We start from the raw sequence: 25,491 nt of genomic DNA, 5'->3' as shown, positions 1-25,491 counted from the left end.
ACTGTTGACCTCAATTTGTAATCTTAATTACTTGGAATTAAAGAATACGGAACTACGTGTGATTCATTTAACTTGGGGTAGAACTCTGTTTGAATCTGGCAACGCCACACCTATGTTGTTGTAACAGTGTTAAGCGCTGCTGTGTTCTGGTTTGAAGGGTAAGGGAGATATATTTCGGGGGCAGGTCTAGGCGTTGAAAGCGGATGACGAAATACCTGATGCTGGCACCTGCTTCGGACGTGTCCTTGTCGCCCCTACTTACCTATTTCATTTACCTTCATTCAAGGAAATATATATATATTTTATAAATAAATATATATATATATATATATATATATATATATATATATATATATATATATATATATATATTTTATTTCTTCATTTTTTCATTGAAGGTGGTAGAACCCTTTGTGGTTCGACTCCGGCGGCACCAGCGCCACACCTATTTCTACCTAATAACAGTAGTGTTCAGAGCTGCTGTGTTCCGGTTTGAACTGTGGCCGACCTCAAGGAGGAATATCTTATCCTATCTGGGGTTGACTACGGATGTCCATGGGCGGCAGTAGCCACTTACCATCAGGTGAATTGCACGCTCGTCTGCTGCTCCTATATTATAAAACTAGCTGACCCGGCAAACTTTGTACCTGCCTCAAAATCTATCAAATATATTTCATATAAAATATAGCCTATGTTACTTGTAGAGAATGTAGCTTTCGAATTCTTTGTGAAAGTAGTTTTTGAGCCTATTCATTACAACCAAACAAACAAACAAAGTTTACCTTTTTATAATATTTGTATAGATATAGAAGACTGATTTCTGTCCCCCTTCTGGGCAAGCGTATTCTCAGAGTGAGGGTTAGTAACTGAGTTACATCTTAGTCATCATCATCAACCCATTACTGTCCCACTGCTGGGCACGGGTCTCCTCTCAGAATGAGAAGGATTAGGCCATAGTCCACCGCGCTGGCCAAGTGCGTGTTGGTAGACTTCACATACCTTCGAAAAGTTTTTTTTTTTAAGAATTCTCAGGTATGTAGGTTTCCTCACGATGTTTTCCTTCACCGTTTAAGCAAGTGATAATTAACTTCTAATACGCACATAACTTTGTTAAATCAGAGGTGCGTGCCTGGGATTTGAACCTCGGACCTCTCGATCAAGAGGTCGAGTTTCTAAACCACTAGGCTATCACTGCTTACATCTTAGTACTGCTGATCAAGTATAGATTGGCAGATTTTACACACGTCAGAAAACTTTTTTCTAAAAACTGTAAGGCGTTTTAGATTCCATACGATATTTTCCTTCAAGTAATTTATTACATAAATTTCTAATATGCACATATATTTGAAAAATCAAAAGTACGTGGGACTAGTACCTTGGACCCTTTATTGAGAGTCCACGAATCAACCACTAGGCTTTCACTGCTTTTTTTTCTTCAAACAGAACACAGCAGCGCTTAACACTGCTGTTATAACAGAAATCGGTGTGGCGGTGGTGCCGCCGGAGTTGAACCACAGAATGTTTTACCGCCTGTAATATAATGAACAGTGGCCTGAACCCTCCCATTGAGAGGAGACACGTGCCCAGCAGTGGGCATAATTTCACGACAATACTTAAATCGTACATCACGTTTTTTAATTATAAATTTGTCGACAAATAAAATACATGTAAAGATAAAATAACACGAAAAGTACTGATTACTTTTTTGTTCAAGTCATTGTATATAAACACATTATTATGGATGTAAAGAGATATATATATCATATAATAATAAAATCTTGTATCAACTATATAGTCTATACTAATATTATAAAGAAGTAAAGTTTGTAACTCCGTTTGTTTGTTTGTAAGGGCTAATCTTCGGAAATACTGAACCGATCATGAAAGTTCTTTCACAATCAGAAAGTTACACTATTCAGGAGTGCTATAGGCTATATTTTATTAGTAAACAAAAAACGGACGAAGTCGCTGTTACTGGTAGCAGATAATAAAGGAATAAAATATGTTTTATTTATTAATTTAATACTAATTAAGTTATAGGTACATTTCGCTGACCTTTTACATACTTTTTTATAGTATAAAACTAGTAAATAAACATCAAATCTAATGAACCCAATATAGGATTAGGATCCTACCTGAGGTCAGCTACAGATGCGCCACTACCCCTACTATGATGGACGTCTCAGACAAATGTCTCCCTTACCACACCCTTCAAACCAGAACACAGCAGCGCTACACTGCTATTATTAGGCAGAAATAGGAGTGGCGGTGGTGCCGCCGGAGTCGAACCACAAAGAGATCTACCACCTTAGCTAAATAATATTTAAAAATATATTTCACAAACATAATTTTCTAAGGCCGACCTCAGGTAGGGATATCTAATCCTCTCTGGGGTTGATTACAGATGTCCATGGGCGGCAGTAGCCACTTACGATCAGGTGGATTGCATGCTCGTCTGCTACTATATTCTATAAATATAAATAAGTAATTAATTAATAAGATCAATACCTTTTCCACTGTTAAATAAAATCACTTCACCACACACTTGTAACTAGAATATTTACAGTAAAGATTAAACCCGTTTTGAAAATCCTAAATACTTTAATTTATTTCACTTTAACACTTAAGTTAGTCTTATTAGTTACTTTTTCAGACTAAAGTTAGTCTGGTGGTTATGCTGATAACACGCAAAGTTAACTAAAGTATGACAATATGAATACACAATAGTTAAAATTGATTGTCAGATATTAACTAAATTATGAGGGTATTTTTGAAAAAAAATATTGACTTGTATTCGGGTATGTTTAAATTAATATTCACAGGTCAGTGCATAGAATAATAAAGATACTTCGCCGCCTTGAAATTGAATGAAGCCACAAACGGCTTCTTAGTAAGTTCTTTTTTTGAATTCTTGACAAATAAAAACATTTTTAGAGAAAATTTACGAATAAATAACTAATACTGCGTAATTTACATAATTAATAAATAATTATTTCAAATATTTAGGGACATTTTAGCACGGAGACGTGGCAAAACTTTTTTACGCAACTATTTCAATTCTCAAGACCGGTTACATTTTCTTGTTAGGAGTAATCTTTACTAATCTATGGGTCAGTGGTTTGAAATTTAGATTCTCACACTGGAAGTGCTAGGTTCAAATCCTATTTTCAAATAATTTAGAAGTTTTTTGTAAACTTTTATTTGACTTTGTTATTTGGTATGTATGTGACGGTTTGCAACTGAATTTTAAACTAGTTAACCAACAGATTGAGTTGGAATTTTCTATACATGTTAAGTTTAGGGAAGACTTGGCCAGCGCCTTGGACTAAACCTTCCTCTGAGAGGGACAAGAGCCCCTTTGCCCAGTGGGACAGTATGGGATGTACAACAGTAAATATAATGCCATATCTATAGGATTTTTTCCAGGATAAAACATTTTTCTCTTTCGTTTTTCAACTGATTTTCATTGTTTTTGGTGGCAGCTATTCACACGCTTGTTTTTATGAAAAATTTTGAAAATTTTTGTTTACTTAGTTTGAACTACTAAGTAAATAATTCGCATCAAGCCATAGCCAAAACAATAAAATTAAGCTTTTTCTCTGTTGTTTCTTTTTTGTATAATAGAAGCTTGTTAACTGAAAATAAAGATTTATACTTAAAATCGGAAATTTTGAAAAAAAAATTACGATCAAATTTCGACCACCATTTCGAACGCCATAAAAAATCTTAAAACTGAAATTACCTACTAATTATCCAAAAAAAACTAAAACTTACCCGCCAAAAATATTTTCAAAATCAAAAATACCATCAGCCACTTTCACCGCGATCATTGTCCGAAAATTAAAACTAAACACGATTTTGATTTTTTAATAATATATAACTATATATAATATTTGCGATACGTCTGTATGTCTGACACGATTCCAAACTAACTGGGAGTGATAAGCGATCCTTCTGTTTGTTGATTCGTTTGTTATGTATATATAAAATAATACGACTGTCTGTCTGTGATAACAGATGTTTTACCACGTTTTATTAGCTTGACCTGTATGTATGTATCTAACGATTTGAACTCGATTTTTACCCACTTTGAACGGTCCGATTAATTAAAAATTTTGAACAATTATCAAGAACCGATGACAATACACGATTTTAATAATTTTATCAAATTCTCCTTATAAGGATCGTCAGGAATCAGGATTAACGATTTTAGCGTGGTTTTTAGTTTTTAAACTATAATTATTATGCTCTTAAAACGCTTTGTGGTTCGACTCCGGTAACACCGCCACATCTATTTCTGTTATAACAGCAGTGTTAAGCGCTGCTGTGTTCTGATTTGAAGGGTTAGGGAGACATACTTATCCGAGGCATTGCAGCTTAGTCCTCTGGTAGCGGTGCATTTGTGGGCGAGATCAGATAGGAATCTAATCTCATCTGAGATTGATTATAGATGTCCATGGCCGACAGTAACCACATTATAATTACTGCATGCAAATTAGGTATTTCTTTATTAGAGTAATAAGTTCAAATTGTGTCGCAATCTTTCTTTACCATACTACAAACCAGAATACAACACAGTGCTGTTATTAGGCAGAAATAGGTGTGGCGGTGGTGCCGCCAGAGTCGAACCATGAAAGGTTACATCATCTTCAAAAATATTTAGGAGCAAACACGTATTTAAAGTTTTCAATTTTTAGGGTTCTGTACTCAATGCGTAAAAACGGAAGACTATACTTACTTAAAAATTGAGATCCATCGCGCAATTTGGGAGACATACATACATATAGGTACCTACTTTGTTCATATTTTCCAAAAATATTACCTGCGGAATTTTACTCAGCCAAAATAAAATTTTTGGCCAAAAAGGTAGGTTTTAAAGGCAGTTTTAAATACGAGTATAGATATAGACATGAAAACGGTATTTTTCGGTATATCCATTAAAACGTAATAAGAAGACACTTTGATTTTTTACAATGTATGTACTTATATAACTGCTGTCGTAACAAACATTAATCAAAATTGTTGCGGACAGCGAATAAGCGAAGAAAAATTCAATTGGAGTTTTTATTTGGCAACCAGTACTCAACAAAAATCATAAAAAACAAGAATATTTCTTGGTACAGAACCCTACGTAATGGAGTTCGAGCGCACTTGGCCGTTTTTTTTAACATGTACATGACCGTAATACAATAAAGAATATTTTTTGTCTAGCAAAACATTAACATAAAAATTAATGTTACTTCGTATGTCTTTTTGAGATTTATGGGATGAATTATCGTTTTCCGATTACCATAAAACTGCCATTATAAATATTTTTCCAACTTCGGAGGTTAATTTGAGCGTATGTATAGTCCGCACCAAACTGCTAGTCCGCTCTGAAGTTGTTGCGAGCAGGTGTAGTCATACAATTTGCTATGGCGACGCGATTCATTTCTATGTTCAGAGCGGTCTAGCAGTTTTACGCGGACTATACATATGTAGGTATGTATGTATGTATGTATGTATGTATGTATGTATGTATGTATGTATGTATGTATGTATGTATGTATGTATGTATGTATGTACGTATGTATGAATGTATGTATGTATCGTTATTGGCACGCCGTACTACCCGGTGGTAGAACTCTCTTTGGTTTGACTCCAGCGGCACCACCGTCACACTTATTTTTACGTAATAACAGCAGCGTCCGAGGCATTCTAGTTTAGTCCTCAAGGGTAGTGGCGCATCTGTGGCTGATTTTAGATGGAAATCTGGTTTTATCTAGGACTGTTTGCAGTGTCCCTGTAGTTTCGGGACCAGAATAGGGCTACGGTATCCCCTGCGTGTCGTAAGAGGCGACTAAAAGGGGGCCTCCGGGGTTGCGGGCGATAAGAGTGGGAGCTCGAACCGCCCGGTAAGTAACCCCGGGAACCCGGGAACCCGGTGGTCGCATACCGTCGTACGCACCAGATGGTGTGGCCAGCGTCAACCTCACCTGGGCAGAGCCCGACTGGGCAACGCGCTAAGAGGACTCCGGTTGCGTTCCTTTGGAGATCCCGGAGTCCTCTACGCAGCGCTGAGGACGGCCACCGGGGGGGTTTTAGTGCGGTAAAAATCCCACATAACCCTGCGTCGCTCCCACGGCGCCGGGTACCTTTCGAAGGTTTCCCCCTCGTGAACAAAAAAAAAGGGCTGTTTGCAGATGTCCATAGGCGGCAGTAGCCACTTAACATCAGGTGAACTGCATGCTCGTCTGTTCGTTTTTTATTATACCTAAAAAAATTATAACTTTTTTTTGGAAACTTCGACCACTGTGCGAATACTTACTAAATAAAACTAGTTGTAATATCCGAAACAATAAATTATTAAACATTTTTTGCAATTTTGATTTATTACGCTTGATTACGGAACTAATTCACATTAGTTTTGTTTTTTGTATTAGTTATGCTCGTGGTTTTTAGGGTTCCGTACGCAAAAAGTAAAAACAGAACCCTATCACTAAGCCTCCGCTGTCTGTCCGTCTGTCACAGGGCTCTATGTCCTGAACCGTAATAGATAGACACTTGATTTCTTAGAGAATATGTATAACGATGGTCGCTATAACAAAAAATACTAACTAACTTCTAAATATAAAAATATTATGAAAATAATGAAAAAACAAATTTAATGCCTAACTATTACAGTTTAAGAGATATGTAACAGACGGACAGACAGACAAATCTACAGATAGTGGAGGCTTAATAATGTGGTGCCGTTTTCACCCTAGTACGGAACCCTAAAAAGTTAGTTAGGATATTTCCATTGTTAAAAATTGAGAAAACTTCGATACCGTGATTCAGACTACTAGCGCCATCTCTTGTCAAGTTGTAGAAAGTCAGCACATAAAATATATATCTATTAAGCTTTACGTCCGCCTTTTGTACCACATTTTTTGTTAATATGGTCAATAAAGAATAAATAATTAAAATATTGATGCGATAAAAGTCACAGGCGACACTAGTATGTTATAGAGATGTCACGTTTATTAAATATGTTGTTTCGAAGATAATATTATATATATAAAAATAAATGTTTGTACGTCTGTCAGTTATTCATAAATAGGTTTGTAATCGTAAATGATTTATATAATCAAATAAATCTCCGATTCTACTGCAATGCCGCCATATCTATTTCAGTCTTATAACAGCAGTGTAGCGCTGTTGTGTACTGGTTTAAAGAGTTTTTTTTTTATAATATAGGAGTAGCAGACGAGCATGCTATCCATCTGATGGTAAGTGACTACTGCCGCCCATGGACATCTGTAATCAACTCCAGATAAGATTAGATTCCTACCTGGGGTTGGCCACAGCGCACTACCCCTGAGGACTAAACTGGAATACCTCGGAAAAGTGTGTCCCTCTCACCCACACCCTTTAAACCACAACGTTTTTACTTTTACTCAATTTTTTTATACAAAAAAAACTAAATCCTACACTATTTTTGGTTATCAAACTAAAAAGTAATAATTGTTCCAATCTAGTAACCTTGCCATCAACTCTCTGTAAGGCGCTCGAACACCGCCTCTTAAAATATTAATCCTAATGATCCTGATAAAGACAATGGGCCAAACTTATTAAATTGTGTATTATCATCGGTTGTTGATAATTTTTCAAAATTTTGAATTAAACTGACCGTTCAAAGTGGGTCAAAATCAAGTTTAAAGATTCCTTTACATACATACCTACAAACGTTTTTTTGATAATGTAAAAGTAGCAGATAAGGATGCAGTCCACCTGATGGTAAGTGGCTACTGCCGCCCATGGGTATCTGTAATCAAACCCAGATAAGATTAGATTCCTACCTGAGGTCGCCCACAAATGTGCCCTGAGAACTAAGCTGGACTACGTCGTTAAAGTATGTCTCCCTTGCCACACCCTTCAAACCAAAACACAGCAGCGCTTAACACTGCTGTTATTAGGCAGAAATAGGTGTGGCTGTGGTGCCGCCGGAGTCGAACTACAAATTTGTACCACCAAATTCTTCTACCCCCAAAACATACATACATACAGGTCAAGCTAATAAAAGCGTGTTAAAAATATATTAAATTTATATGAGAGAAGTCTGGTGGTCCAGTTTGCAACGCGATAAATGTTGATATCAGTCCAACGTCAAGCCTGACCCCTTTCGTGAGAGGAAAGGAAACTATACCTAAACACATTGATAATTGCACATACGCACGTGTGCGTTTATATAATACTAGCTGACCCAGCAAACGTTGCTGCCATATAAATAAAAAAAATGTTAAGGGTGAACAACGTTTATCACTTAGGGGTAAGACAAATAGATCGTGGCCGATTCTCAATACTGAATATGCATATAAAATTAGGTGAAAATCGGTAAAGCCGTTTCAGAGGAGTACGGTAACTAACATTGTGACACGAGAATTATATATATAAGACTAGTGGTGCCCGCGGCTTCGCCCGCATTTTAAAGAAATAATATGACATACATAAAAACGGAAATTTTGTACATGCATTGGAATGACAGTAGTGCCGAAAAATCTGTCGAAAATTGGTCTTACCAACTCCCAAGCCCTCGTGGGTTCTTGGACAACAACTTTGCTAAAGATCATCACTTGATCAAATGCAGTTTCCGATAGTTTCCGATTCTATAACTACTTACGAATTAAAAATTAATTAAAAAAAACCTTTTCCCACGGATTAAATTGTGAATCTAAACCATTGTCAATTCCCCTTGAACACACACAACAAATGTCATCAAAATCAGTCCAGTCGTTTAGGAGGAGTTCAGTGACATACACACGCACATAAGAAATATGTATATAAAAATTAGCCGACCTGTGACCACTTCGTTGAGCGTTAATTATATTTTTGAGATGCAATTATGTTGTGAGAACTAATGAGAACAACATTTTCGATGAACATTATGTACGTCTATACCGAACCGTTTAGTCAGCGAGCCAGTAAAGCATCACATCTTTTCCAATTTCTGAGAATTGATACACATATGCTATTATTTTTCTCGGAACTTATTGCTCAATCATAATAAAATATAGCCTTTAGCACTGCTCAATAGTGTAATACCTTTCTGATTGTGAAAGAATTTTCATGATCGGGTCAGTATTTCCGAAGATTAGCCCGTACAAACAAACATAGAAAGTAACAAACTTTACCTCTTTATAACATTAGTATAGATTGAAGTGACGACCCGCGTGGCGGAGCGGTCACCATACCGTCTGACGCACAAAGGGTTCCGGGTTCGATCCCTGGCCAGACAGATATCTGAATGATGAATTTTAATCTGTTCTGGGTCTGGGTGTTTGTGTATTCGTCTTTGTGTTCATAGCACCTACGATACAGGGGATCCTAGTGTGGGGCTGTGAGTGTAGAAAGCGTTTTATTAAAAAACAAGAAGTAGCAAACGGCATGCAGTCCATCTGATGGTAAGTAGCTTCTGCCGTCCACGGACACCTGTAATCAAACCCAGATAGGATTAGATTCGTACCTGAAGTCGGGCACAGATGCGCCGCTACCCCTAAGGACTAAGCTGAAACACCTCGGAAAAGTATGTCTCCCTTACCACACCCTTCAAACCAGAACACAGCAGCGCTTAACACTGTTGTTATTAGGCAGAAATAGGTGTTTCGTGGTGCCGCTGGAGTCGAACCACAATGTGTTCTACCACCATCAGAAGTTTATCAATTAATAATAAATCAAACTTAGTCCTTAAGCTTATTATAAAATTTCTGATTATATTGATGATAAAACAGCTTGGGACTGATCAATAACAAAATTATTAATTTATTAAGAAAAGGTCAAAGTGTAGCGTTTTATTAAGAAAAGGTCAAAGTGTAGCGTATCTTCCTGAACAAACTTCTTTTTAGATAAAATATAAAGCAAGATACTGGAGCTAATGCTTTATTAATATTAAAGAGAATAATTATTATTAAAATAAATACAAACCCACTGAGTTTCTTACGAAAAATATTGTATCTTAAAATATTGTAACTGACAATTTGTAAGTGCCGCCGTTGGCCTATACAAAATAAATATATTCCATTTTATTTCAATTCACCTTCATATATTCTACAAGCATGTTATAAGCCTGTAATGAAACTTACAGTTAGGGGAGAGATAGTGGAACTAAACTATTTCATATAATACTGTATATAAAATTCTCGTGTCACAATGTTAGTTACCGTACTCCTCCGAAACGGCTTTGCCGATTTTCACCAAATTTTATGTGTATATTCAGTAGGTCTGAGCATCGGCTACTATCTATTTTTCATACCTCTAAGTGATAAGGGTTGTTCACCCTTAACATTTTTTTAGTTATATGGCAACACAACGTTTGCCGGGTCAGCTAGTAATACTGTATAATATGTCAGTAATATATGTTTTAAACACACTCTTCAGCCTGTTTTTCTTATCGGTCGTTTTTACTCTAAATATGAATTGGTGTGATAAATATCATATTCTACTTCAATAATACTAGCTGGTTCACGCGGTTTTACCCGCGTTTAAGTGTTTTAACATTTTTAGGGTTCCGTACCCAAAGGGTAAAAACGCACTCTATTACAAAGCCGCCGCTGTCTGTCCGTCTGTCACAGGGCTCTATCCTCTGAACCGAAATAGATAAACACTTGGAATCTTTACAGAGTATATATGGTGGCTGCTATAACAACGAGTACTAAAAATAAAAGTTTAAAATAAATGGGGATTGCTATACAAGAAACCCCTATTTTTTGACGTTTTCCCGTTATCTATTGAACCGTAATATAGGCTATATCACTCCCACAATTTAGACGAATCCAACGACACCTCATATGTTAAAATCCGTCAAGCCGGTTGAGCTGCAGCGTGACAAAGAATGAGACATACATACATACAAACATATGGTCATACAAACGCTTAAGAACATTACCCTCCGCAGTCAGTTCAAAATATCTATATCATATCACATGTTCTGATATCGTATGACCTAAAGACCTAAAAGATAATTAGGTCCCAAATTAGATATCAAAATATCGTTTAGGCATTATTAAGCAAATATACTAAGTTTATACTATTTCTTTGTTTGTTTTGAATAAAAATCTGTTGCTATTATGAATATAGAGCAATATTTTTCAATTTAAAACTATAAGACTTTTTTGCGTACTTGCGTTCGCCATATTGTATTTAAAGTGACGTCACTTATCATGCGTTGCGAGGAACTGCACACCTGAGATTTATTAAAAAATCCCAAAAGTATGTTACGTCTACCAATACGCACTTGGCCAGCGCGGTGGACTATGGCCTAATCCTTCTCATTTTGAGAGGAGACCCGTGCCCAGCAGTGGGACAGTAATGGATTAATGATGACGATGATTAAAATCTCCCTTTGAAATTAAATTGTTTGGCTATTTTAGTAATTATATATCAAATAGGAATTAACAATATGAAGATAATTTTATATGAAATTGTTTTATAGAATAACGTACAACTTTTCGGCTTAGTTTATTTATAAAGGGCAATAACCGGTAATGTCTACAAGATTGCGTCGATAACTCCGATTGTACCTACAATAAATAAAGTGATAAACTCTATTTTACCAAATATATTCTCCTAAATACTAGTTAATTATTTAGTAATAAATAAGGATCTTATATTATAACAGTTCTATATATTTATCGTTAAAACTATCGTCATCACTCTTTACGCCTGTTATATTCAGAAATGAAAACGCCTGCTTAAATTACAATAGCAATTATCAATTGCTACATCTGTCTTCATAACTTAACAGGCGCTTTCGTCTGTGTAGCGTCAGCCTCCGATGCGTTGTTACCCGTGAGGGATTACTTCATACGCTTTTAAATAAAATATTAACCACCATAACTTTAATACTACAAATAGAAATAAATTAGCTATTCCTAAACATGGATTATGTAAGGTGGCTAGATCTTTCATGGTAACTGTATTCGCTACTACAATAAAATACCCGACCACATTTTGAATCTCACAGAAAAAAAGTTCAAAAATGTTGATAAATAAACGCTATGTAAAAAAGAGTACTATAATCTAAGTGATAATTTAACTGACAAAACGTTGTGGTCTGAAGTAGTTCCAGCTCCGCATGTACCATTAGGTAAAGTTTAACATTGTAAAAACATTTTTTTTAAAAGATGTGTTTTATGGAGTTTCTTTCGCCGCTTCTTCTCCATAACGAAACACCTTGTGAAGTGGTGGTAGTTGTATTGACATTCAAAAAGTGCTCTGTAAAGAACCTATTTTGTTTTGTCTCCTTGTGTTGTGTGTTTTTGTCTCCTTTTCCGCACCCTTCAAACTGGAACACAGCAGCGCTTAACGCTGCTGTTATTAGGCAGAAATACGTGTGGCGGTGGTGCCGCCGGGGTCAAATCACAGAGGGTTCTACCACATTTATATGACAGTGCATAAACTACATAATTATAACGACGAATTTGGTAATATATTATAATTAAATAAAACATACATTTTAATTTATAATAAGTACTTTATTTTTACAATTAAACTTTATAAACAATATAAATTGAACTAAAAGTCGAAATGGCATGGTTTAATGTTATCCAAACGTATTATAATCTTTAAATATTAACTTAATCTTTGGCATTAATATTTAAAATACTGTCAAAATATAATAAATAAAAATATTTTATAACATTACTACAATTACAATTATATTATATTAAAATTATCTTAATTATATAATGGTAAAAATGTAATTTCCTTCTGTTTTAACTGTTCCTTCTGTTTCTAAAGATGCATTTATAAATACACTCGTACGTTTACGTCATACGTTTCAGGCACGGACCGTCGGAGACAGAATTATATTTTTCTGTACAATCAGGGACCGAGCCTAGGAATTTGTCTGATATAGGCCTCGCCAAACTGCTAGTCCGCTCTGAAGTTGTTGCGAGCAGGTGTAGTCATACAATTTGCTATGGCGACGCGATTCACTTCTATATTCAGAGCGGACTAGCAGTTTTACGCGGACTATACGACATATTCATTGTCTGTAATATAAGCACTGTTTTATGGGTGCCATTGGCATACACAAACACCCAGACCGAAAACAGAAATCTAAATTCATTATTTAAATGTCTGACTGGCCGGGAGTCGAACCCGGTACCAGATATTATGATGACCGTGATCATTATATCAAACGTTTTGACAAAGTGGACATCCATATCGCGAAAGCAATACTTTGTAATCCTCCTTTCTTCCTTTACTTACGTCAACATTAGAAATATAATGAAATAAATTTAGCAAAAAAAAAACAGAAACAATAAATAAAAATTGGTAACGTCACCACCGGAGTCATCAACCCCCAAGTTCAATTTGCTTACGTAATCCTTGAATAACCCAATAACTTTGAGAACCTCTGTTAAGCTATTTTATGTCCCAACGAAGCAGCCGTGGTCTTAATCCAGTCTAAGTAAGACGCCACCCGGGTATATACGCCTGGGCGGGCTTTCCTCGCACACCCCGACCCCCAGGAGACTACCCCATGGAGTTGCCAGCGGTTGGAGTTCAGGCACGCGAGCGGACCCCCTGAGTCCCCTCGGCAGGCGTCGACACCCCCTGAGAGGCTCCCTGGAAAAATATAGGGTATTTTTATTAGTAAACTAGGCCCATTTGGACGGGGAGATTCTCGTCTCGAAGATACGATTATCGAAAGAATATAAGACATATGTTTCATCTAAACTCATAAAATTACACAACAATCTTTTAATTTTGGAACTACCGACACTATTAAGTTCATTGTATGTATGAAATGTATGGAAGTTCTCGAAATATATTAATATACCTATAGTAAAATGTCGAAATACGACATAATGCATAAACGCCTGATACACTCACAGCTCCACACTAGGATTCCCTGTGTCGTGAGTGCCATGGACATACACAGAGACGAATACACAAACACCCAGACCCCGAAACAGAAACCTAAATTCATCATTTATGTCTGGCCGGGGATCGAACCCGGGACCGTCTGCGCGTCAGACCTGGGTCGACGAATATTTCATTGCGATGCAATTGTCGCCCCCTAGGCGACGAGCGAGCATAAATATATGACTATGGGCACATTAGCAAAAGTATTCGCCACATATTTTAGCTTCGTGAGGTATCATCATCGTTTGATGAACATTGTCATCAAGTCATCACATATTTGTGATGTCTCTTAATGTCAGATATTTTTGCTGCATTCCTGCAGGCAGATATTACTGAATTCGTTCTTGGAGCAGATATTTTTGTTAATGTGCCTGTAATCATAATTATATTTATGCTCATGACTGTACATACGTACACACATACATAAATACACACGTGCAGGTCAAGCTAATAAAAGCGTGGTAAAAATGACTTTTTGGGGCAAAAAATAGTTACGACTTACGAGTAGTACCTACTTAGTTGAAAAGTATAGCAGTGATAGCCTAGTGGTTAAGAAACTCAGCCTTTCGATCGAGGGGTCCGAGGTTCAAATCCTAAACACGCAACTCTGATTTTTCAAAGTTATGTGCATATTACAAATTAATTATCACTTGCTTAATCGGTGAAGGAAAACATCGTGAGGAAACCTGTAAACCTGAGAAAAAGTTTTCTAAGATATGTGAAGTCTACCAATTCGCACTTGACTAGCGCGGTGGACTATGGCCCAATCCTTCTCATTATGAGAGTAGACCCGTGACCAGCAGTGGGACAATAGTGGATTGTTGATGATGATGATGAGTTGAAAAGAACCTAGATTTGCTTACCCGCGCAAACCATAGAGTCCAAGATAGCTTGCTGTCGTCCTCCTAACACCTGGCTCTTCCTACAGGTGGCCAGGTCCATCACAGGTACTGCTGCAGCCCTTAATACTGGTGCGAAGGTCTCGGTGCCCTCTGAAAGTGTTTTTACAAAATTGAGGTACTTGTGACTTTTGCCAAAAGATGACGCTGTACGATCCTGAATTATTTTCTGGTTTTGTGAAGAGATGGCACCAAATAGTATCTAAATTATGCTATCGAATTTTCGATTTTTTTTCAAGTGGCCATGGCCATGCAGGCTGGCCAAATTCGAAATTATAAGATATTTTTTTCAAAATTAACTCGTTCGATTCCCGGCTAGGGGAAATAGATTTTAATCTACTACTATATTTAATAGTTTTAGTTTTTTATCAAAATCAACCTATCAACATTCTTTGCTGTTTTATAATAGTTTAGCAATGACCTTTTCATTCTTCCATCCTTCAAAAATCCACCCTATATAGTATAGGAGTAGCAGACGAGCATGCAGTCCATTGATGGTAAGTGGCTACTGTCGCCCATGGACAACTGTAACCAATCCCAAATAAGATTACATTCCTACTTGGGGTTGTCCACAGACACGCCGCTACTTCTGTGGACTAAGCTGAAACGCTTCGAAAAAGTATGTCTCCCTGATTAGATCTCTTCAAACAGAACACAGCAGCGCTTGACCCTGCTGTTATAAAGCAGAAATAGGTGTGGCGCTGGTGCCGCCGGAGTCGAACCACATTGGTTTCTACCAGATTTATTCGTTGCTACTCCTGAGGATTAAGACACGACTGTCTTAGTCCTCAGAACAGGCTGAGCTCCGGCCGAGTTACTTGAGGGTCGCTTCAAATCCATCCACGGCATCCACAAATCCATCTTCCCTTTCTATCGGTAAGATATAAATTAAAAATAAAATTCATCCCCCCACCTGCCTGCAACCCCCAGCCGCTGACCGCACACCAGGCAGCGGTATCCCGGGGACCCGGTAAGCAGATGGGTCGGACATGGGAGTTGAACTGGACGCCGCTGCCCCCACGGGAGACCACGATCAGAGCGATGTCGTTGCTGTGGGGACCGTCTGAGGAAGAAACGAGGGCATCCATTAATTACGTGTTTATATCGTTATCCAACGAAATATATTGAGCGCCGACTTCATAAATATATACTAAACCCACATTTATTTCAATTATTTTTTACTTTGTAGTGACAGAAGTCGGTTGTATTTTTTTGTTAATTTTTTTTTATAGTTCCATACGAAAATAAACAAACGAAACTCGTATACGATCACTCATGCATCTTTCCGTCTGTCTGTCACAGCCACTTGTCAGGAAAACCCTTTTTTATTTTTTTTTTACCAGGGAAACCTTCAATAGGTACCCGGTGTCGTGGGAGAGACACAGGGTTATGTGGGATTCTAACCGCACTAAAATCCCCCCGGTGGCCGTTCTCGGCGCTGCGTTGAGGGCTCCGGGATCTCCAAAGGGACACAACCGGAGCCCTCAACGGATTCCGAAATTATATGATACGATGTCGTGAGATTTCGCTCAACTACCTTCTCCATTCCATAATCTCATTTATGATTTTTAAGATGTGTGTTTTTAGTGTAAGCGTCAGAATGATTCTAAAGGGAAAAAGAAATAACTTGCTTATTATTTTTATTTAGTTAACTATAGTCTAGTGACCCAGTCTAGGTGTGATACCTATATAAATGAAGGAACATACTTTATTAGGATTCCGTACGCAAAGGGTAAAAACGGAACCCTATTACTAAGACTTCGCTGTCTGTCCGTTCGTCCGTCTGTTCGTCTGTCACAGGGCTATATCTCCGGAACCGTAATAGATAGACACATGATTTTTGATGATGATTGATGATGCATAATAGTAGCAGCTATAATAACAAATACTACAAATAAAATAAAGTTGAATATTAAAAGGGGTCTCCATACAACAAACCGGTATTTTTCGGCATTTTTCGATCTAACTGTTAAACCGTACTAGGAAGACGGTTGAAATTTGTACAATCCGTTTACTACTATAACTGGTATTATAATAAATAAAAAGGTAACAAATAAGAAACCATAAAACATATTATAATATAGTTATTTTAATTTTATTGTACGTTGTTTACGTATCATTCATCATCACCCCAACGCCATTGAAAATAATAAAATGAATAAAATTAATGAACATATGGTGGTACGGAAGCCTTCATGTGCGAGTTCGACTCGTACCTGGCGAATTATTTAAACAAATTAAATTTAATTAAAGACTATTGCCCAAATTAAGATTACATGAGATTTGGCTCGATCACTAAACGCCTCACGTAATTACTTACGCGAAAGCTAAGTTACAATTATAACGTTAAAAATAATGTTCCACTTATAAAAAGTATTTCTAAAATCATAAGCCAAAGTTTCAAATACAATGATATAAATAATACAATGTAAATGCGCTGTATTTTGGGTTGACATCACAGACCTGTATTGGTTTTGTACCTAATAGATCCCGGATCTGTACCTATTAGCATGTTTCATAGATTAGTAAATTTATTACTTACTCCTAACAAGAAAATATACCCAGTTTTGAGAATTGAAATAGTTGCGTAAAAAAGTTTTTGCCACGTCTCCGTGCTAGAATGTCCCTAAAATATTTGAAATAATTATTTATTTATTTTGTAAATGCACGCAGTATTAGGTATTTATTCGTAAATGTTCTCTAAAAATGTTCTTATTTGTCAATAATTCAAAAAAAGAAAATACTAATAAGCCGTTTGTGGCTTCATTCAATTTCAAGGCGGCGAAGTATCTTTACTAATCTATGTCTGTGGTTGAAATGCATCACTTTGCTATAATTGACAATAACGCCATCTATGTAGCAATACAAGTATGTACTACATTGCACATCCAGAGATTGAGTATAGCATCACATATTCCACTAGATGGCGTTGACACTAGCATATGTTACAATCATGGTTTTAATAAATTATTTGCGATGTCTATGTCTTCAGGAAAATCATAAGTTTAAACAAGGTAGAGTTACGTTCCTGTCCTAAACATTCTCTGTATTATCTACAAGGGAAGTAGTAGATATTTGCAGGCCCCCTAGGACCAGAAGCCCTGATGAGCCTTAGTACGCCAATGCTTTCGCCACATATTGTGTTAAATAATAAAAATAAATCTTACTTCTTCTGAAATCTGGATGAGGAACCACCTTCTCCGCAAGGAACCTATTCTCATGTTTATCCAGAACTTTGAGTCGGTGTTCCCCCACCACCAGTCTGATGTGGTCCAGTTGGAGAGGTTGCTGAAAAATAAAAAAATCATTTAAAAACACCTGAAAATTTGATTTTTTCATAATTAAATGGTAGATGGTAGAACCCTCTGTAGTTCCGGCGGCACTACCGCCACACCTTTTTCTGCCTAATAACAAGTGTTAAGAGCTGCTGTGTTCTGGTTTGAAGGGTGTGGTAATGGAGGCATACTTTTTCGAGGCGTTCCAGCTTAGTACTCAGGGGTAGCAGCGTATCTGCGGCCGACCTCAGGTAGGAGTCTAGTCTTATCTGGGGTTGATTACAGGTGTCCAGGGATCATCGGGTGGACTGCATGCTCGTCTGCTACTCCTATAGGTATTTAATAAAAAAGGAAAATAACTTTTTTTGTAAATATGTAAGTTTAGTGTATGTACTAGGTGTTAACATAATATTGTCACTGTAGCTCCGGGACTAGAATAGGGCTACGGTATCCCCTGCCTGTCGTAGGAGGCGACTAAAAGGGGGCTTCCGGGGTTGCGGGCGGCAAGAGTGGGAGCTCGAACCGTCCAACAAGCGACCCCGGAAAGGACAGCGTTTTGTGTGGTCGCATATCGCTGTAATCACCAAGGGATGTGAGAGGAGCGTAAATTGCTCCCCCCAGGGCAGAGCCCGATAGAAGGGCATCGCGTAAGGAGACCTCCGGTTGTGTTCCGTTGGAGATCCCGGAGTTCTCCACCAAACGCTGAGGACGGTCACCGAGTAAAAATCGGTGCGGTAAAAATCCCACATCACCCGGCGTCACTCTCATGGCGTCGGGTACCTTTTTAAGGTTTCCCCCTCGTCAACAAAAAAAAAAGGTGTTAACATAATATGGACTTAAATAGGTGGTCTGGATAACCTCCTCTGAATCAGAAGGTGGTAGGTAGAACCCTTCGTGGTTCGAATCCGGAGGCCCCACAGCCACATCTATTTTTGCCTTACAAAAGCAGTGTAATGCTGCAGTGTTCTGGTTTGACGGGTGTGGAAAGAGATATTTAATCTAGGCTTTACACCTGAACCCATATGGGTAGGAATCCATTTGTAATCTAGCATTAGAGTTATATCTAATGTCAGTCATAGATGCGTTGCTACCACTGAGGATTAAGAAAAGACTCCATTTTGTTTCGAGGGTGCAAACAAAAACTTGATAAACTTTTTTAGGGTGACTTCATTTTCAGTTCAGTTTGCTTAAGTGATCTTAAGAAACCTACATGGTTATTTATATGAAATCATTTCTTACATAATTTTGCCGACTCATTTACGGATGATATTATTATTATTTAGTTTAACCCAATCCTTCAAACTAGAACACAGGAGCCCTAAACCTTGCTGTTATAGGTAGTAACAAGTGTGGCGCTAGTGTCACCGTGATCTAGCCACTTAGTTCTACCACCTTTAATTAGTACCTTATCAAAACAGTGCGCAGCTGAGAGCACGAGGCGTTCCGCGATCACAGCGCCCCCACAGTGGTGCTCGAAGTTTAGCTTATCTGGATCCAACATCTGGATTTCCACCTGAAAACAAAAAGCACAGTATTTAGAGCTGTAGTCTTCGATCTGGTGCCTCCATCACCCTTCCTTCATCGCACCACTCGCTGAAGGATGAGGTTCCATCGACTCAGGACCGGATTTAAGGGAGGGCAACCGGGGTGACGGCCCCGGGGCTTCCACAAAAGAGGGGCCCTCACAATAGAGACGTCGGAACCTTTTTTTTAAATTCCGACTAGTAAACACAAGTAAAAAAAATCTTTTCCTTTGATATTTTTTTCGCTGTTTTACCTTTATCTACAGTACTCTGTACAAACATGAATACTAGAAGAATCTACCTGCGTTTCACAATAAAATATTTATTGAAAAACTCAACTGAAAAAATTGTTCATTTTATTCGGAAAATAATTTGGGGCCAGGGGACCTCCACTCCTTTGTTGCCCCAAGGCCTCTAGACCTCTAAATCCGGCCCTACATCCACATCGGTTGAAGTTCGGTTTGCACGGTCATATACGTCGCGTACGTGCAAAATGTGGAACGAACTTCCTCTTGAGGTATTCCCTGAGGTGCAAAAAGCTCTCTTTCAAAGCCGGCGATGCATTAGTTCACTTGGTGTTACAAATGTCCAGTGGTGATGGTGCCTACCACCTTCAACTTCGCATTACTAAAACTAAAATGGTCGACTATGTAAGTCAGCCAAAATCTTTATTTTTCAAAACTAATAGGGGACTTATTTTGTATGGAAAGTCGTTTAAAAAAATAATACGGTCTCCATAATAATTAAAATGTAAAAATATAGCGGCAAATTGAAACACAAAGTTGTGACCTCAATGAGATTCAAAATTTAAGAAGATTATTGTCATGTCATATTACATAATAAAATAATTGCGACATATTCAAACAACCATAAACAATTGACACTATGGATGTAAAAGAGAAAGTTGAATAATGATGTCGGTTCCTGAATTGCAACATGGCGGCCATATGTCAAACTTGGCGCGCTTTGTTGATTTTCGCGGGCTTTTTTATGTAAAATATTCGTTTTATTTACGAAAAGTGTTACATAAACCATTTAACATTTAAGGCTTGTTACACAAGGATTTTTTTAAAAGATAGTAATACGGAGCAGTCACCATACAGTTCTGACGCGCAGTGGAATACGGGTTCGATCCCCGGCTAGACAGATATCTGAATGATGAATTAGATATCTGTTTTGGGCCTGCTTATGTATTCGTCTTTTTGTGTCCATGGCACCCACGAAATAGGGAATCCCAGTGTGGGGCCATAGATTAGTAAAGATTACTCACTCCTAACAATAAAATGTACCCAGTTTTGAGAATTGAAATAGTTGCGTAAAAAAGTTTTGCCACGTCTCTGTGCTAAAATGTCCCTAAAATATTTGAAATTATTATTATAAATTATTTAATTATCGTGTAAATTACGCAGTATTAGTTATTTATTCGTAAATTTTCTCTAAAAATGTTTTTATTTGTCAAGAATTCAAAAAAAGAACTTACTATAATAAGCCATTTGCGGCTTCATTCTATTTCAAGGCGGCGAAGTATCTTTACTAATCTATGTGTAGGGCTGTGAGTGTAAAAAGCACACGAACTTGCAATCCGCCTGTTATTCGACAATGGTGTTTATGATCCTGTAACTCGAGATAAAACAGGGGTTCTGTTTGAAGCCGATATTTTTTTTTTATAATAGCATTCAGCCCACCTGATGGTAAGTGGCTAGCAGTGGCTGCAGCCCATGGACATCTGTAATCAACTTCAAGTAAGATTGGATTCCTACCTGAAGTTGACCACAGAGGCGCCGCTACCCCTGACTAAAGCTGGAAGGACTAAGCTGGAGTGGCTCGAAAAATATGTCTCCCTTACCCTTCAAATAAGAACACAGCAGCGCTTAACACTGCTGTTATAACAGAAATAGGTGTGGCGGTGGTGCCGCCGGAGTCGAACTACAAAGGGTTCTGCCATCTTCAAGAGTTCGTTCGTTGTAGAAAAAAAAATGTGTAAGGGACCCTATTTTTTTTAATTTGTACAGTCAAAAAGAGGCTTAAGAGATTATCATTATGCAAGGCGTCTCACATAATTGGGTTGTTCGGTTTTCAAAATGACATATTTTGAGGTAATTTTTAATAATTTAAATAAGTTATTTTCGTGTAAAACCAATTATAGTAATTACTTCACGCTTCTTAAATTATTTTCGTAATGGAAAATAATTAGTTTCGAAAATGACTTCTGAATTGAAAGGAGTTTCAAACCAGAATAGGCGAGTAGTTAAAATAATTGGCCAAGTGCAAGTCGTTGCACACGGATGGTTCCAAAATTTAATTTGTTTTTTTTTTAGTATTTTTATCATAGCAGCTATGGAAGTGAATGTATTGTGAAAATTGGAACTGTCTACAAATTAAGGTTTAATCTTCGATCACTCATAGGAACATAATAGGATCACTAGTCCTACTACTGATCGAAGGGTTCAATAGATGAAGCGAAAGCCGTCAAAAAATAAAAACAAGCTTTAAAAAAATATGAAACTATCAAATTTTCGGACCCACTGAATTAATTATTCGAAAGCCACGCTATTTCTAAATTTTCAAAGACTTATTAGAGGATAATCATCACAGTATTGAAAAGTGAAAGTGTAGGTACATCGTGAGAAAACCTTCCCTAAAATCTTACATATAAAATTCTTGTGTCACAATGTTAGTTACAGTACTCTTCCAAAGCAGCTTTACCGATTTTCACCAGATTTTATATGCATATTCAGTACGTCTGAGAATCGGCTACTATCTTTTTTTTATACCCCTAAGTGATAAGGGTTGTTCACCGTTAACATTTTTTTATTTATATGGCAACAGAACGTTTGCCAGGTCAGCTAGTGACTCTATAAAATTCTAGAGAATTTTGTAAATTAGCAATATGATTTCGTTTTTACCTTTTGAGTACGGCACCCTAAAAATGTTGTTTAAGTTGCATAAAGTCTATATCCACTTGGGCAGCGTAGCAGACTATGACTTACATCCCTCACTATGAGAGGAGACCCCTGCCCAGCAGCGAGGCAGTAATAAGTTGATGATGACAACCAAATTCCGTCGACTTATGTTGTATTTATTTATCCATACAAAATATTTATTAATCAATTATTTTACATCCAAATTATTAAAATTACATTATGTACAAAGCGGAATATTAAACACTTTGAACAAAACTTTGTCATCGTGTGTCATTAAGTGGTGCAAATAATGTTACAACAATTTAAAAAGTGATAACTTTTATTATTCATGAAAAAAAGGTGTTAGAACACTCAGTGGTTCGACTCCGGCGGCACCACCACCAAACCTATTTCTGCCTACTAACAGCAGTGTAAAGCGCTGCTGTGTTCTCGTTTGAAGAGTGTGGTACGGGAGACATAATTTTATGAGACATTGCAGCTTAGTCCTCGAGGATAGCGACGTATCTGTGGCCGACCTCGGATAAAAATCTAATCTTATTTGAGGTTGATTACACATGTTCATAGGCGGCAGTAACCACTTACCATCAGGTGGACTGCATACTCGACTGCTACTACTATATTATAAAAAAATGCAAATTGTGTATCCTTTAAAGTCTGAGATCAGTGATCAAATTTTGAACTAGAGATATGCATGTATATTTTCGAAACCAATATGCATGCATATGCATTAGAAATTAATCATCACATAACGGTGAAGATAAGTGGCATATTAGATACCTCTGGGGTTCTAACTAATATTAATGCAGATATTTTGTATTATGAAATAAAAGTAATATATTACAAATATTGTTTGTTGTGAAATAAAAGTGGAAAGCGAGTATGCATTTTACTTAATGGTAAGAGCCACCTATGGACATCTTTAATCAACCTCTCATCAACCATTATTGTCCCACTGCTGGGCACGGGTCTCCTCTCAGAATGAGAGGGATTAGGCCATAGTCCACCGCGCTGGACAAGTGAGAATTGTTACTCCACATACCTTTGAGATATTTTATATTCAGGTATGTAGGATTCTTTACGATATTTTCCTGCATCGTTAAAGCGAATGATATTAATTTCTTATACGCACGTAATTGACAAGTCACAGACCTGACATGTGAACCTCGGACCCCTCGATCGAGAGGCCGAGTTTCAACCACTAGACTATCGAGGCTTTCTTATCAATCAACATTTTAACACGCTTTTTTTTATTATAGGAGTAGCAGACGAGCATGTATTCCACCCGATGGTAAGTGACATCTGTAATCGACCCCAGATAGGATTAGATTCCTACTTGAGGTCGCTGACACACAAGCCGCTACCCCTGGAAACGGAACGCCTCGGAAAAGTATGGCTCCCTTCATACCAGAACACAGCAGCGCTTAACACCGCTGTTATTAGACAGAAATAGGTGTGGCGGTGGTGCCGCCGGAGTCGAACCACAAAGAGTTCTACCTGCAAGATGTGTGACTTTTACTAACGTACTGAAGACATCAAGAAGTCTGACTTCAACTAACCTGCCACGGAAAAGCACCATACGGTGTTTCCGAACCGCCAACAATTTTTCCAGTCCTTTTCAGGTTAAAATCTACCGTCCTTGTCCCGCACTGTACTTTATCTCCCTTCTCGCTCTTCCCCGGCTTCGGGACCAAGTTCTGGTTGAAGTAGTTGGTCGAGAAGGCCTTCGCAGGCCTGGTCCTGTTACGGTAGTACTCCATATGATTTATGTGACTCATGAACACACTAGCGCCGCCCAGATTGACAGCGAGAAAAACGAGAAGTAATTGGTAGAACATTTTTGCAACAAAATTTTAATTTACGACAAAATTTAAAAAAGTTTGTGATTTTTTTAGTGCACTATTTATAGTTTTTGTATGGGTTTTAGACACAAATTTAGTTGCAGTCTTCTTGTAGGATAGATTTTCACACAGTTCTAGTCTGTAAGCGTATTTTAGCACTACAATAATTATTAAATAACAAAATATTTTTCCATTTTTGTTTCGCCTTCAAATATATATTTAAAATAGTTTCAAACTTATTTATCTCACTTGCGTTTTTTTATAGTTATTCTTTAATAAAATTGACTACACTCGTTGAAAAACGCGCGTAAAATATTGTATTTTTTTATTTTAGTAATTTTAATAATAAACTATTTTTTTTATTTAACTTAATCGTTAGTTAAACTAAATAGAACCACAGTCACATAACCAAACTAATTTTAACTACGATAATATATTTAACAAACAAACGCGTGCGTCCGGCATGACTGCCAAAAACCGAATGAGGTTTCGTTCGTTCGATTTATTTTTTTTAAATTCATCAGCGCAAAGCCTTCAATCACAATGCCATGTGTACACACGTAGATGTGGGTCACCGATTGGTCTCGAGATACATCTTAACGTTTGTATTGTATATATTGTCGGATCGGAACTAATCATGTACTTTTTAGAGCAGGTCAAGGCATTCGATGCACACAATGTCTCGTTTTAGTTTAAATAGCTTCGAATAATAGCATTGAATAAATAAACGGAATTCTCTTTAGATTGTAGACTGAGAATCAATAGCGTTGTCTGTACACCTATTTCTAGTGCCATCGTTAACACCTACTCGTATTTCTAAGTGAAGCAGTACCCTTACCATGAGTTTTGAAAACATCCCACAATTTTACGTTACGTTTGCTCAATCCATTATTTTGTTCCGTTTGCTTAATAGACTGAGTAAACCTAACAATAAGTAAGTGCGCAAGTCTTTTTGTCTACCTCACATGATCGCAAAAAAGAGAGACAAAACATAAAGCGCCATTTGTCAATTTAGACATTTAATGTTACGTCACTGACACTATAGTTCTGATACAATCCGCTAGGGGCACTGATTGGAAATTGTATGGGAAAATACGTAAACAAATACCAAAACAGTCATATTTGTCAAAACGTAGAAACTC

The 25,491-nt window shown here is 37.3% G+C and overlaps 1 protein-coding gene across 1 annotated transcript; it reads right to left on the bottom strand.

The window, feature by feature from the left end:
* Positions 1 to 13,207: 13,207 nt before the first annotated feature.
* LOC140756990 (trypsin) lies at positions 13,208 to 24,283 on the bottom strand. Its single transcript, XM_073092535.1, has 6 exons — positions 24,068 to 24,283; positions 19,470 to 19,577; positions 17,957 to 18,077; positions 15,703 to 15,852; positions 14,754 to 14,882; positions 13,208 to 13,590 (listed from the first exon to the last, which is right to left on the bottom strand). Exons 1-6 carry the CDS (start codon positions 24,266 to 24,268, stop codon positions 13,382 to 13,384), a joined length of 918 nt encoding a protein of 305 aa, XP_072948636.1. The 5' UTR covers positions 24,269 to 24,283; the 3' UTR covers positions 13,208 to 13,381.
* Between the last annotated feature and the right edge of the window lie 1,208 nt (positions 24,284 to 25,491).

The sequence above is a fragment of the Epargyreus clarus genome, unplaced genomic scaffold (genome assembly GCF_041222505.1).
Source record: "Epargyreus clarus isolate Ecla_fem2 unplaced genomic scaffold, WU_Ecla_fem_2.2 ptg000036l, whole genome shotgun sequence".
Taxonomy (NCBI): Eukaryota; Metazoa; Arthropoda; class Insecta; order Lepidoptera; family Hesperiidae; genus Epargyreus; species Epargyreus clarus.
This window is presented reverse-complemented; position numbering and strand designations above follow the sequence as displayed.

Excerpts from the sequence above, each read along its gene's own strand:
- LOC140756990 (XM_073092535.1), bottom strand. The coding sequence starts at position 24,268 with ATGGAGTACTACCGTAACAGGACCAGGCCTGCGAAGGCCTTCTCGACC. Across the intron at positions 18,078-19,469 it reads CTGCGCACTGTTTTGATAAG|CAACCTCTCCAACTGGACCA; the intron begins GTACTAATTAAA and ends TTTATTTTTCAG. Across the intron at positions 13,591-14,753 it reads GGACTCTATGGTTTGCGCGG|GGAGCCTCTCAGGGGGTGTC; the intron begins GTAAGCAAATCT and ends ATATTTTTCCAG.